Raw genomic sequence first — 15,583 nt, forward strand, 5'->3', positions numbered from 1 at the left:
GGAAGACTTGTTAATGCTTAATATTCTTTTATGTTTATATTTAAAAGAGTTGGTAAGTTAGTGTTTTGGGGGTTACCATTGTGGTGAATGCTCTGGGTTGAGAACCTGCTAACGGCAATTAAAGTTGTTTTAATAATAAAAAAGCAACTATTTTATGCAATAGTTCTTGAAAGCATTCATTAAATAAACTAATCAATTAAACTGGATTACTTGTTTTAATTTTTATTTGATATTAATTTTAGGAAAATTTAACTTAATAGTTTTGGAAAAAATTAAGAACGTTAACCTGACTCAACTAAATGGCATTAAATTAACCTTAAGTTTACTGAAATAAATAATGTTAATTAAATGCAACATGCAATGCAACCCAGTTACGTCGAACCTGTTGACATAAAAAGTAAATCCAACGTACCATTTTTTTATTGAGTGTACAAAATACAGATGCAATGTATAAAAATGAATGCTGCTGCATCAATACCCAAAGAAAAAAATATGCTGATTATTATTACACATTTTCATAATGTTTTTAATGCCCATGCCACATTGGCAATCAATTTTGGGAATAAAACCAAATAAAATCTGCATACATACAGTCAAATAAATCTGATGATGATGTGAGGCAGTGATTTACTTGACATTTGCATGAAAAAATAACCAGCTTTCAACTATATATTGTCACTTATAGTTGGGTCAAGCAAACATTAAAAGGGGGATAAATTCTCTGACATTCAATTCTAGCTACACCTACCGTATAAAATAAACCTAAAGTATAATATTCATGCTTTTTCCCCCCTCATATGAATCAATATTCTGAGGAGTCTATGCTAATTATATTGCATTCATTTGAACAAAACCACGGACATACCACATTGGCAATCAATATTTCAGCATAAATCCAAATGAAATCCACACAGAGATAAACATGTGCAAGAAAAACATCTATTGTTACGGTTACTTATAGTTCAAGCACACACACAATAAATCTTGGCAGTCTTTATAGCAAATGCATCTATTTTGATGCACGACAAAAAAAAAATCTACACTACATTTTAGGCAATAAGAGCAACTTTAAATGCGTCTAGAATTGAATGTCAGAGAAACTGGCCCTCAAATGCCACAGGTTCTGGGTGTTTAATAGTTGGTTTAAGGATACAAAACAGAAACAGAACCTGTGGCATCTGGGGGACCGATTATCTGAAACGCAATTTAAAGTGCACTTAGTGTATAAGATGTTTAAGTACCTAAATGTAAATTTAACATACAAATCATGTTGTTTGGTTTCCATTAGAATCAACGCTAATGTGTGGGTTATAATGCATCCGCCAATAGATTGTTGTTAATGACTACAACAATTTTGGTAGTAAATCTAAATTAAATCCCCATGCAGGTAAACATGTCACTTACCGTCAAATAAAGGTGATGATGAATTGAGAAAGCTCAAATTAACACACAGGGACGCTAGGAACAGCTGATGTGCGCAGCTGAGGGCCTCTGTTCGGGTCAGGCGCGCTCCTTCCTCCTCTTCTACCTAAACCTTCCGTCTCAACGGAACCACGACCCAACCGAACCAACCCGAACCCAGCCCAGCTGATATTTACTGCGCAGTGTTGGTCTGCGTCCGTGCGCGCGGTGTGCCAGTCTGGATCCAGCCGCGTTCATCTCTTATTCATTTACAAAGACCCCGTATCCGCTATGCCACCTCATACCCACTGAAAACACTCGCACCCGAACAAAAACGTGCGCGTGGCCGGGCGTACAGCTTCATTTGAACGCGCAAGAGATGAATGTTGCTTTGCATTTGTGTTGGATTAATTCCACGGGCTTTGCGTCTGCTTTTGTTTTGAGAATCAGCCCACAGACACGCAGCTTACGAGAGGGAGGCGTTCACTCGCACTGTTGTGATGTTCGATGTTCGAACGAGTCAACCTGCTGCTGAACCGGTTCGTTCTGAACGATTCGAAAGGCTGTTCACACAGAACGAATTCAGACGGCCGTTACATTACGACGCTTTTCGTATATTATGAAGGAGTATTACCTTAAAAGTAGTTTAAAATTGTACTTGAAAAATACAACACCCATGGTGAAATGCTAAAAACAGCAATGCAGCTTCGGGAACGCCTGAAAAGAAAATTGGGCAGACAGAATAATACAAGAACACACCCTGAGTAAACGGCCCCATCTTAGTAGTCGAAAAGTGCCGTAACGGCTAAGTCTGTGTGAACACTTGTGAAAACAACTTGCTGAAACACTTGAGTGATGACTCAAAGCAAAGGAGCCGCTGAATAGTTTGACTGGACACAATTCATGGAAATGAATCACCCAAAAGAACCGATTCAATAAGGTGAATTGAAATTCATTTCACAAATAGGAGGTGAACAATGGCCGAGGGGATTACTACTGGCAACTAATAATAATAATAGTAAACTTGATTTGCATTCCCTGAAGGAAGTGAAAGTACTTTAATTGGCAAGTTTGCACTTTGCAAGCACTGTAATAAAATAACTTCGCTTACAAAAGAGTTAGCACACCTACGGCTGAATTACTTATAAAACAAAGTGTGAACGGAAACTGCTTGGAGCTGAATTAACTTCAGAAAAGTGTGTAGAAGAATATAAAGTATTAAGGATTTCTATATAGTGCTCACCTTTGTATACCTGCACATAAATGCTCAGCTATATAATTCTGCTGAAATATATCAACGTAATGAACTGCAAATAGGCTTTGTGGCTCCATAAATATTTGGCTATTTATTATATATATATATATTATACTTCTTCAAATGAAAAACTCATTCTACACCCAAACGGACACACAACTCAAAATCAAACACTACATGAATATAATAAATTAGTTTATTGAAAAGAAAATACAGTAAAAATAATGTATATTTTGTACATTTGTAAAAGGAACCTGTGAGTCTGATGGCTCATTGAGTCAGACAGTACAGTAAGTATAGATGACATTGCGGGCCATCTCCTTATTTCCACTGGACTGGTAAATAAGAGATAAGTTGTAGGCAATCTCTCTTCTCAAGTCCACTTGATCATCATCAATACCCTTCAAATGACAAGAGATTTCACAAAGCATTTAAAACAGCCTATTAATGCATAGATAAATATACATATATACAGTATAGAGCCTTTGAAAGTGTGTCTTGTGGATTTTCTCCAAATCGTTTACAATGTTTTGAGAATCTGAGATGTTTCTTTAAAGATTTATGGTGGATAACACACATTAAACTGAAAGCGTCTTACCTCCAGTTTGAGTGGGGGGAGGGCGAGGGCTTTCTCGTAGTAGTGAATGGCTAAATGACTGAGTCCGAGCTGGTGTAAAGCCCGACCAAGATTATACAGAGACTCTTGACAATGACCTCTGAGATCCACATAGCGCCACATGAATGAGAAACCCTGAGGAATAAACAAAATACATGATGCATACGCACACACACACGCAAATTTATCGATCTATCTAAATAGGGATGACATCTACAGTTTTAAAGGGGTCATGAACTGCATTGTTTTGTTTTATAATGTTTCCTGGGGTGCACTTATAATGTTAGTATGCTTTTTACATCAAAGATTGTCATAATTTAGAAATAAAAGGCATTTTTCCTACCCTGATTTTAGCCTCTGATTTGAGCGCTCTGTTTCAAGCGTGTCTGCTGTAAGACTTCAGTGTAAACACCCACTGCTGTGATTGGCTGACATCTTTGCAATATGAAATAGCCAAGTATCACTCTCTCGAAAACTTTTAGTACGTTTTTATTATTACAGCTCTCAAGGTTAACTAATTGTGAAAAGTGTACACGATTACATTTAGATCTATGGCATTATATTTAGATCTTGGCATGAAAGGTTGCAGTGATGAAGATTGTAGTCGATCACAGACATGTTGTTGAGCGCATGAAAGCAGGGATCTCGTCATTGCAGCTCAATTTCTGCACACTAACAAATGCTTATATCATAACTAACAGTGCAAACGTGATGTAACTAAGAGATTTGTTGAATAAAACGGGAGTTTTGGCGCAAGTCAATGATAAACTCGTGCTGTTTGATTGACAGCTCCAGCGATTGCAAAGGGAGCGTTCTTTGATTGCTTTCTATGTAAGTTAATCAGTTTAAATAACATTATTTTCATCCTACTAAAAGAAACAACGTGAAGTTGAGCGTTTAGTCACTGGTTTGATTTACTGATACATAGACCAAGAACATCTGACTGTACATGAATCATTGCATATCAGATCTATAGTGTTGTCGCATTACAGTCGAGTCCATATCGTAAAAGTCTGTTTGCAAAGCCTGCTTCAAAATTGTGACTGAAATACCAAAGAATCCACAGTGAAATGTACCAAATACAAATAAATAAAGCTCAACTGAGAAAGCAAAATTTGATTTCTCAGTTCAAAACCCCTTTAAAACTACTGCAACTTTTTAATTTACTATTACTACTATTCTTAAATTGAAAATATTCCAAATGCCAAGGGAAAGAAAGCATACTAACTTTTGCATAACTAAAATAAAGCAAATTTTAAGACCATTGAGAGGTTTTGCACTGTCATCATTTTAATGACAGTTAAGCATATTTGTCCCACAAATTCTCATTATTGTCTGGGAAGTAAATACATAAATAAATCTGTAATTTAATGCTTTTTAAAATTTAATTCAATATATATATAAAAAAATATATACACATCGTACTGTACCTGCACAACGAGGGGATGCCTTTTCATGACAAACCTCTGACAGCCCATATGGAAGAACGTGAGACCAACAACCAAACTATGAAGAGGATGGTCGTTCTGGTTTCTGAATGCCTGCATGTACTGACCTACTCAGAGAAGAAAAAGTAATAGAATAAAATAATGATGTTAATAATAATAAAACTAATTTTAATAGCGCAAGTTCCACCAATTATGCCATTTATGCTAATGCTTATATGAAAATAAATTACAGAACACTAGAATTGTGCCTTAGGAAATGGTTTTGTGTCGAAACCATACCGAGTGCATGCTTGAAAGTCCCAGAAACCAGCGAGGTGTGTCCATTGAGAAGGTAGAGTGCATGGTTATCGGGGTGTTTGAGCATGAGACGCAGGCAGAAACGATGATGTCTGGCATCCTGAGAGTGCAGGGTAACCTGATTAAACACGTTCCACAGCTGAGTCCGTTCCACATTGTCCATTAACATCAACCTGCGACAGATGCAGTATGTTTAAAGTATTCTCTACTGAGAAAGAAGCACAAATGGTCACTAAATTTACTTCTCAATCAAATAAATAGCAACTTGCAATCAAAAAAAAAAAAAAAATGAGCCTCAGATTTCAGTTTCCACCCTCTGTTCCTCAAGAAGAACCATTTTGTATTGAGTTTTATAAATGTTCTTCCCCTTGTGTGTTTGTTTATGCAGTATTTTGGCTAATTTGATCATAGTTTTATCTTGTTTAAAAGACAGAATTCCACAATTTCCACCAAAACTGTATTCAAGTGAAAAATGCAGGATTCTGTGTTTTAAACATGCACTTCTGTATTCTCTGTATTATATATATATATATTATATATAAAATTTTGGTGGAAACTGTGGAATTTTGTTTTATACATGATATTCTGTGTGTGTGTGTGTGTATATGTATATATGTGTATATATATATATATATATACACACACACATATATACACACACATATATACACACACACAGAATCTCATGTATAAAACAGAATTCCACAGTTTCCACCAAAATTTTATTTATTTATGGGAAAAATGCAGGATTCTGTGTTTTAAACATGAACTTCTGTATTCTGATTATAAATAATAAATATATAAAAAAATAAAAACTTTTCATTATAAATATATATATATATAAAAATCAGTTTTTAAAAAACACAGAATATCATGTATAAAACACTGAATCCCATATTTACCCCCAAAATAAATACAATTTTGTTGGATTTGATCATAGTTTTATCTATTTTAAAACACAGAATTCCACAATTTCCACCAAAATTGTATTTATTTACGTTAAATTCAAAGTTTAAAAAACAGAATTTCTAAGTTTAAAATTGAAATTCTGTATTCTGAGCGGGATAAATAATAAATATTATATAAATATTAAATAAAAAAAAACTGCCATAAAATCCGTTTTTAAAAACAGAATATCATGTATAAAACACAGAATCCCATTTGATAATGTTTTAAACATGAGTTTTTAAAATGATAAATCTAAATAGCCAAAATACTGTCTAAATATACACAAACACTGATTAAATGTGTAATATATAATTATATATATATATATATATATATATATATATATATATATATATATATATATATATATATATATATATATATATATATATATATATATATATATATATATCAATTTAATCAGTTTTTAAAAACACAGAATAAAGAACAACATGTTTAAAACACATAATGCTGCATTTACCACCAAAGTAAATGAAATTTGTGGGGAAAATGTGTGATTCTGTTTTAAACATGGTACAACAATTAATCAAATTAGTCAAAACACTGCATAAACACACTCAAGGAGAGGAACGTGTAAAACTCTGAATAACTTTTTGAATCGATGAATGATTTTATATAGGATGTTTATGTAGACAGATTTAGTGTCCAACTGACTGACCTTATATAGTCATAAGCTTTGCGGAAGTTGTGGTCGAGGAAGGCGGCGGACAGGCCGAGGTATTCAAGCTCTTTGCGCTTGACGCGGTCGTCGTAGAAGGAGTAGTACTCTAAACTGGAGTCAACTAATAACTCGGCCTCAGCAAAGCGCTTCAACTCACACAGCACGGCCAAACAGCGCAGTAACAGCTTCCACCAGTCGTCGCGAGAGAGGACGCTCGTCTTACCTTAGAGAGAAAGACATACTTAAGAAGACTTGGAAAAGGTCAAATGAAAAGGTAAGATGTTTCAGAGGAGGACCAAGTAATTACATTTTGATCAAAGTTTACAAAGACTTGTAGACTTTAAAGAACCCAGATGTCTGTTTGTCATGTATTTTTTAGTCCGTTTTGAGCTGGTTTAATTTCGATCACCTGCTACTGGGTTGTAGTATGTAAATATTATTGATCATACAATTCATTGTGTGATCTTAAAGTCCTAGGACAGCAGTTCGATGGTAATGGCACAATGAATAAGTGTTAATATAGTCACATCTGATGTGTTTTACCCGTCACATCCAGATAAGCTGCCTCCTGGTCATCAATCTCTGTCAGTTTGTTGCGTGACACTTTTATAAGCTTCAGATGTTTGACACCAGAGGACGTATCAGAGACGACACACACCTGAGCCCTCACCATCGCCACCTTCACAAAACAAGAAAACACAACCACATCACAAATTTGAGATGAAGAGAATGTATTTTGAGTCAAATGTCTCCTAAACCTGGTAATTGGAGAGTAGTAATGAACTACTAGTGGTATAATAATGACAAAAACACAAGAAAATTACTAAAACTTTAACTAAAATTAAATCGAAAACAGGAAATAAAAAAATAAAATCTAATTCAAAATATTTAAAATATATATATATATATATATATAAAATAGCATATCAACAATACTAAAATAACACTGATTCAATTGTATATCGGCCGATTAATCAGATATAGTTTAATATATAATGATTATTCAGATATACAGTAGAGAATATAGGCAATAATAGCCAATTAATTGGGCTGACTCAATTTGATATGTCAATTAATGAAAAATAGTCTGATCAATCTGATATGGACAATGTATGTAGAGCAAATGGTGGCTGCAAATATCAGCCAATTAATTGGTTACAGACCAATACTGGACAATTATATTTGTTATTAAATGATTATAGTCCGACATAGGCTGTTCAATAAAATATAGACAATATATCAGAAAATGGTGGCGATAAATAAAAGCCATTTATTTGAATATAGACCGATGGATGTGTGGATTAATCAAATACAGACTGATGTACTGTATCAGTGAGTATGGTGGTCACAAATGTCTCAAAAACTTTGATTAAGCATTATGTAAAATCCACTACCGTTCAAAAGTTTGTGGTCAATATTTTTATTCAGCATGGATGCATTAAATTGATTAAAAGTGACAGTAAAGACTTTTATAATTTCTATAACAAATAAATGCTGTTCTTTTGAACTTTCTATTCATTAAAAAAAAGTATCATGATTTCCACAAAAATATTAAGGAGCACAATGTTGTTGTTTTTTTAAGATTGATAATAAAAAATATTTCTTGAGCAGCAAATCAGCATATTAGAATGGAAGCTTGTTTCTGTCAAGGAATTAAAAAAAAACATAAAAGATAATTGCGACTTTTTATCTCACAATTGTGAGTTTATATACCGCAATTTTGACTTTTTTTCTCAGAATTCAGATTTTATAACTTGCAATTTTGAATTCTGACTTTATATCTTGCAATTTTGACTTTATATCTCGCAACTTTTTCTGACTTTTTGCGAGTATACATCTCGCAATTGCAAGAAAAAAAGTCAAAATTGTGAGATAAAAGTCGCAATTACCTTTTTTATTTTTTTTATTATTTTTTATTCCATGGTGGAAACAAGCTTCCATATATTAGAATGATTTCTGAAGGATCATGTGACACTGAAGACAGGAGTAATGATGCTGAAAAATCAGCCTTGATCACAGGAATAAATTACATTTTAAAATATATTCAAATAGAAAACAGATATCTTAAATTTTAATACTATTTCACAATATTACAGTTTTTACTGTGTTTTTGATCGAATAAATGAAGTCTTGGTAAGTATGAGAGACCTTTCAAAACCATGAAAAAATATTTAGTGACCCCAAACTTTTGAACAGTAGTATGCATTGTAATTTCAGGCATTTTGTGTACATCTATCTATTATCCGTAAGCCCCACTGCTCTCTTTATATCAGCATCAGACACTGAGCGCAGTCAAGAGCGCAGAATCTGACCTTAAGAAGCATGGACAGCATGGTCAATACAGTATCTATGTAATCATCAGTGCGTCCTTGAGCATGCAGGAGAGTCGAGCGATGCAGCAACAGCTTCAGCTCCTGAAAAACATCACACACATGATTATATACAAGCACTAACATAACCCTGTGTCTACACCATAAACACACGACTATGATATACACACACCTGCTGGGCAGCAGAGGAGTCCTGTGCAAGGGTTTCAGCATCATACATGGGTTCCAGGGCCTCGAGGGCCATGTTAGGTCGGCCCAACTGCTGCTGGAGAGTGGATAGCGCCAGACGGGCGTCTAGATGCAATGGAGCCATTTCAACAACCTTACTGTAGCTCTTCACTGCAACCTCCAAATGACCAAGTGCCTTTAGACACTCTGCAAACAAGCAAATCACAATCACATGACCATTTCCTGTTTGAATAGGCAGTTCTTGACCATAACAAGTCATTTTACTGTTATAACGGCAGACTTTTTCATTGCTTTAGTGCACCAAAAAAGTTGTAACCTGCGTGTCGGAGCCAAACGACTGCCAGGTTGTATCTCTCCGAGCAGACGAGGGCAGAGAGCAGAGGCAGGGCGGAGTTATACTCGCCCTCTTCCATAAAAGCCTCGGCCACGTCCAAAAACAAATCGCCCAGCTCCTCTGGGCTCTGCTCCATCAGAGACGTCAACATGGGCTGCACACAAAATGTCACAGGTGAGAAAATCAAACATGGATGACATATCCGTCGACACATTTATTCTATCAGCACACACTTTCATCTGGAAGATTGTTAAAATGATCCCTTTTGAATGTTAAAATAGCATTTTATTTATGAATGTAAAATGAACACATATTAAACACAAATTTGATGCATAAAACAGAAGACATTGCTTCGCAGATGATGCACTTTTGCAAACGTCTCAGAGAAAAACATGTCAAAAAAACATATTTAGCAGACACTTATGCAAGGTGACTTAAATATGTGGAAAAACATGACTAATCAGAAATCAACAATATTAGTAGTATTTTCAAGAGTAACAAAATTAAAACAAAATCTTGGAAATCCCAGGCTGTATGACATTAACAAACTCAGAATCCTATCCTATTTGTTTGTTTACCATGGTAACTTCACTTAAATCTTAAGTCAAGAATTAAGACAGGAAGTTATAGTTATATACATGAGAGCTTGTGTATGTGTAGAAATCTACTTACATCCAGAGGTTTGAAGACTTGCTGGTGGATGAGACACACCATCATCTTCACTCTGATGTCGACTGGAACATCATCAGGAATCGCCACCTCTAAGATTTTCCCTATGCATTAAAAACATGTTAGCGATGTGTTCATAATGCTTTTCTCTGATATTATTATCAGCCTAGTCCGAACAAACTAACTCTACACCGCACAGGCAGCACAGAATATATACAGGTACACCCTGAAAAGATATGTATAAATAGATTTAAATAGCAGGAAACATATTATTATTATTGAACATAGTATTATTATTATTATTGTATATTTAGACACCTCTGTGGTACATCAATACACATTACGACAGAACATTCATCTCACCTTTTTCCTCTTCCGAGTCTTCTTTCTTCTCTTCTCCTTCTGTATCTTGTGCAGGCTTCTGGTCAGCAGACTCCGTCTCGTCCTTCTCCTGTCTTTTCAGAATGATGCCACAAAACTTCACCAGTGCCTGCAGACATATAGATTTTAGCATTTACATTAACATGAATACAACAGGGGAAAGGGGAGTCACTTAGAACCATCTTGCATCATGTGTGCATTAAAATGTTTGAAATGTCAGCAAAAAAAAAATTCTTTATTAAGAACCTCTTAATCTACTACCAGAGTAGTTCCTAAGCAAAATATAATGAATACAAAAATTGAATCCATTTTTATATAATACCGTTATATCGGCCAACTAGCACCCTTTTCTGCTCTATATACTTTGTTTTTGGCCACTGACCATCCTGCTAGTCCTCATCAGATCTCACCTCTAGAGCTTTATCATGCTGATGGTTGGCTATAAAGAGTTCAGCAGCCATGTTGACACACTCATGTGAGACTAGTTCAGGATGTCTGTCCAGAGCTTCCTCCATGACCCCTATAGCGGAAGGCAACTCGCTGCTCTCATAGTAACTCCTGAAATAAACACATGCACAATACAAGCGGTATGACATTCAGAAATGGTCATGTGGTCATATCTACATTTATACATAAACTCCAATTTAAATCTTTTAATCTAATCATAACAGAGGCCACTTACATATGTGGTCAACATAAGATTCAGAACATAGGGGAACATCATACTTTGCCATGTCTCGTGAAAGCTGCATGAACTGTTCTCCATCGGATGGTGGCAGCAGGCTGAGGATGCGGCGATACCCGTCCATGGCTTGCTTGTGCTCCCCGACCTGCTCGTAAAGGCTGGAGCGCTCCCACAGGTACTGAACATTACTGGAGTCGTATTTGATAGCTGGGAATGCAACAGCATGCTTTAGACACATTTCACCAAAAAAAAAAAAAAAAAAAAAAAAACGTTTTTTGTGTTTTTGCTCAAATAAATGCAGCCATGGTGAGCATAAGAAACCTCTTCTGAATGGTAGTGTATCTACTGTATGTATACAGACCTTTAGTGTAGCAGATGATGGCTTGTTTGATGTTGTCCTGCTCTAGGGACATGTCTGCCAGTTTGACCCACTCTTCACAGTCACTGGGGTTCAGATGAGCGGCGATCAGTCCGAACTGAAGCGCTTTCTCCATGTCCCCCTGATCCTCGTAGATCATAGCCAGGGTGGAGAACGGCTCGTATGCCACAGGAGCTGAGAGAGGTGGAAGAGACGGGGTTTATTCTATGGCACTACTGATTAATATGCAGTCACAACTACAATTAAAGTCACTTTGAAATCAAAATTGACCATTTTTATCTTTAATGGTAAAACGTTTTAATGGTAAAATATTTGCAGTGTTTATTACATATCAATGTGTGCATGCCATTATTTATTGAAATTCATGTGCCCTCATAATCTTTAATCAAAATAACTTCCCCTCCTTCTTACAATGATATCTCTTCTCTTCTCTGATGACGTGTTTACTGACATGAGGGCGGGGCAACCTGTCGCTCACATGAGATCGACCAATAGCAAACCACAACCATCCAATCATTTCCAGATGGACAAAATCAAGTCCCGCCCTACATTTTTATTTAGTTTAAGAAGCCGTTTCACTTGAATATATGTCACAATAGGGAAAAAAAAAAACTATCACAACTTCCATTTCGTGCTGACTTTAAAACACTGCGGCTCTGTTTGATCTGTTTGTGGGAGTGACCCCATGTCAACTTTTGGCTATCACACAAATATCGCACTAGGGCTGCCCACTAATAGTCGACTAATTGTTGGTTGACTAGAAGAGGCTTAGTCGGCTAGTCACAGAAAGAAAAAAAAACTTGTGGCAAAGTCACTCAGTCCATGAGAGACAGATAGTTAATCCTTGTGGTAAAATACTAATTTTTGGTCATAAGAATAATACATCATTCGAAACTATAAAGGGTCTACTTTTACTTGTATAAACTCACAATAACAAGAAAACATTGTGCCTTTGTAAAATAAAGAAAACACACAGGATGAGCTTTCTGCCATCACACTCAAGTTCAGGGAGACTGAGTCACAAAAATGAACTGAAACTCAGTGTATACTTGCCTCACAGACATGAGAAATATATCTATAGAAAGTTGTAACTTTCTATAGATATATTTCTCTTTCCCGCAGATTTTGTTCTCACACTCAAAGTGCGACAGTACTCTCAGTACTAAATTGAGTTATTTTTCACTGCTTATTGCACTTAAACAGTCAAATACACACAAAATAGTGTCAAAATGTCAATGTCTTGACGAGTATTCACTTAAACAGAGTCAGTTATGTTTTAAGTGAATGTAAACAGTTAAGAAAGAAAACACATGTAACAGTATAATTGATCCGCGCGTCAGGTCTTAAAGTGACAGCAGCCTAATATACCTGCTGCCAAATTATGTGGCCAGTAAAAATGCTGAGTGGCTAGTAACTTTGGAAAACCACTAGCCACAGTGACTGGTAAGTAAAAAATGTAATGTCAAGCCCTGTATATACATTATATATACATTATATATATATATATATATACATTATATATATATATTAAATGCTCATTATGGTTTAGTATTCTCCTCAGTGTATAACCAACAACAAAAACCCACCTTGGCGAATGATCTCCATACACATCAGGATGGCATCCTCCTTGTCTCCTCTAGCATAGCGGATGTTGGCTTCTCCCATGAGTCCTCTGAGAGCCCGTGGTAACTTACTGCGGGGACGTCTCTCCTAAAAAAATAATGAGACTAGTGTGCTTATAAATAACTGAAAATTTGATCAATGCTACAAATGTATCATGATCAATAACAGTGATTATTAATGCTGACCTGGCAGGGCGATCTACTGACCTTCATCATTTTCTTATTCTCACGGTTCAGCTCCATTTCTAAGGCGAACACATCTCCGGGTGTCACTTCATTGCCGTCGTTGTCCTCTTCATCTTCTTCATCAACATCATCTTCATCATCATCATCATCATCATCATCATCGTCGTCGCCGTCCTTTTCTCCAATGACTTTCCACTCCATCTTTACATCTTCATCCTCCTCATCCTCATCCACACACTCCTCCAGTCCATCTCCCATCATGGAGGCAAAAGCTCTCTGAACAGATGGACTGACTCCTTCTTCTGTCGTCTCTGTCAAGAGATTACACAAAATACAACGTGTGATGTGATGCTGCTGTGTCACACTGAATACTGATCCCCACATGCTTCATTCAAATGCTCAACATGTTTGCAATACGAGCAAGAATATGAAACCAGAACCTACTGTTGAGCTCGAAAGTTTACATACCCCTTGCAGAATATGCAAAAATGTTAATCGTTTTAACAAAATAAGAAGGATCAAGAAAATTGCATGTTATTTTTTTATTTAGTACTGTCCCGAATAAGCTATTTCACATAACAGATGTTTACATAAAGCCCACAAGACAAAAAATAGCTGAATTTATAAGTTCAAAAGTTTACATACCCTTGATTCTTAATACTGTGTGTGGTTACCTGGATGATCTATGACTATCACACATCCCATTTAACACTGATTTAATAATATGCCCAATTTTAAAAAAAAATGCTTTCTTAAAATTAGTGTTTTTCAACTCTGCCACAGAAATCTCCTACTCTTCCTCTAACCACACAAACCAAACATTGCACATTGCTTCTCAACTGTGTTATTAAAGATATAACATAATGATAATGGATATCATATTTATTTGGTTTGTAATGTGGCAAACTGGCTATTCCAATCTACAGTATGCACATTATTTTTAAATTTATAAGGCAGATTTTTGTATTCAAGCTGTACATATTTACTTAATTAATTCATGTATTAAAATTAATTAATTAATAATATAGTAAATATTTAGCCAGTTGCATAAACTGCTTAAATTATTCTAATTTGAATCTGAAAAGTAAGACTGATTGATTACCCTTTGGCTAACTGCTAGTAATTAGCTCTGACATAGTCTTTAACATAGCGCTATGTTGTCTATGTGACTGACCCATTGTAATGACAATGGTGAGGTTTCATAAAATTGTCAATATTATTTTTTACCCCTTTCACCTGTAGCGTTGCCACTGACACTTACAAAATCGTACCCTTGTAATGTCATGTAATATCCACCTGTTTGGCGTTTTCGTGCTTCTCTAGCACATCGTTTTGAAGTGGACGGAACAGGATCCTCCTGATCAGCAGTTTCATCCTCATCATCATCTGACACATCTCCCTTCTCATCCTGAAACAAAACACACAGTACTTCAACAATAATATGGTGCATTACTATGGCGCATGCTCAAATCACAACCCATAATGAATGGTTAATAGATATACACACTGTAATAAACTGTATATTCAGACACATATTATATAATTTATATAGAAGCTGGAAGGAGAACATGTGAGTGGATCAAATTTAAAAACAGAATAAAAGCAGTGTAATGTTACCTTATTCTTTGCTTTTCTTTCCTCTCTCCGCCTCTCAAACTCCTCGAAAGTAATTTTACCTTCTAAATAATCGTTCAGTTCAGACATTGTATACAAATAATTAAGTTTACTACTTCATATCACATACAGTACAATCATAACACACTGATGTGCGGCTTGAGCGGTGTTACAGTTCCTGCGTTTCTGCCTTTCAGCCAATCAGAAAGCTCAAATTCTTCTTCGACGGTGAGTGAAACACAAACACAGGTGACGTGATCCCAAAAGTCCTACACCGCCATCAAGCGTCCAATTATCGTGGTAACCACTGGGAAACATTTTTCAGCATGTTTTACATATACAGGTGCTGGTCATATAATTAGAATATCATCAAAAAGTTGATTTATTTCACTAATTCCATTCAAAAAGTGAAACTTGTATATTATATTTATTCATTACACACAGACTGATATATTTCAAATGTTTATTTCTTTTAATTTTGATGATTATAACTGACAACTAAGGAAAATCCCAAATTCAGTATCTCAGAAAATTAGAATATTACTTA

The 15,583-nt window shown here is 35.5% G+C and overlaps 2 protein-coding genes across 2 annotated transcripts in view; both read right to left on the reverse strand.

Moving 5' to 3' along the window:
* The window catches only part of hecw2b (HECT, C2 and WW domain containing E3 ubiquitin protein ligase 2b), a 63,454-nt gene extending 61,528 nt beyond the window's left edge, over nt 1-1,926 (reverse strand). The window contains exon 1 of the mRNA XM_051894123.1: nt 1,405-1,926. The gene's annotated coding sequence lies outside the window, so the exon portion shown is untranslated. The remainder of the gene's footprint in view (nt 1-1,404) is intronic.
* A 912-nt stretch (nt 1,927-2,838) lies between these two features.
* On the reverse strand, nt 2,839-15,302 carry gtf3c3 (general transcription factor IIIC, polypeptide 3). Its single transcript, XM_051907230.1, has 18 exons — nt 15,040-15,302; nt 14,719-14,830; nt 13,444-13,733; nt 13,201-13,324; nt 11,597-11,788; nt 11,277-11,442; nt 10,961-11,108; nt 10,533-10,659; nt 10,173-10,273; nt 9,483-9,654; nt 9,150-9,352; nt 8,960-9,061; nt 7,191-7,326; nt 6,645-6,870; nt 5,000-5,190; nt 4,703-4,827; nt 3,255-3,407; nt 2,839-3,057 (listed from the first exon to the last, which is right to left on the reverse strand). The coding sequence occupies exons 1-18, from the start codon at nt 15,124-15,126 to the stop codon at nt 2,935-2,937; spliced, it is 2,778 nt and encodes a 925-aa protein (XP_051763190.1). The 5' UTR covers nt 15,127-15,302; the 3' UTR covers nt 2,839-2,934.
* Between the last annotated feature and the right edge of the window lie 281 nt (nt 15,303-15,583).

This window comes from Ctenopharyngodon idella, chromosome 1 (genome assembly GCF_019924925.1).
Source record: "Ctenopharyngodon idella isolate HZGC_01 chromosome 1, HZGC01, whole genome shotgun sequence".
NCBI lineage: Eukaryota > Metazoa > Chordata > Actinopteri > Cypriniformes > Xenocyprididae > Ctenopharyngodon > Ctenopharyngodon idella.

What these genes read in the sequence shown, in the direction of transcription:
- gtf3c3 (XM_051907230.1), bottom strand. Translation starts at nt 15,126, where the DNA reads ATGTCTGAACTGAACGATTATTTAGAAGGTAAAATTACTTTCGAGGAG. An exon ending in AGAATAAGAAAATGATGAAG is followed by an intron (nt 13,325 to 13,443) that starts GTCAGTAGATCG and finishes TTATTTTTTTAG; the next exon opens with GAGAGACGTCCCCGCAGTAA. An exon ending in CTTTCACGAGACATGGCAAA is followed by an intron (nt 11,109 to 11,276) that starts GTATGATGTTCC and finishes TGTTTATTTCAG; the next exon opens with GAGTTACTATGAGAGCAGCG.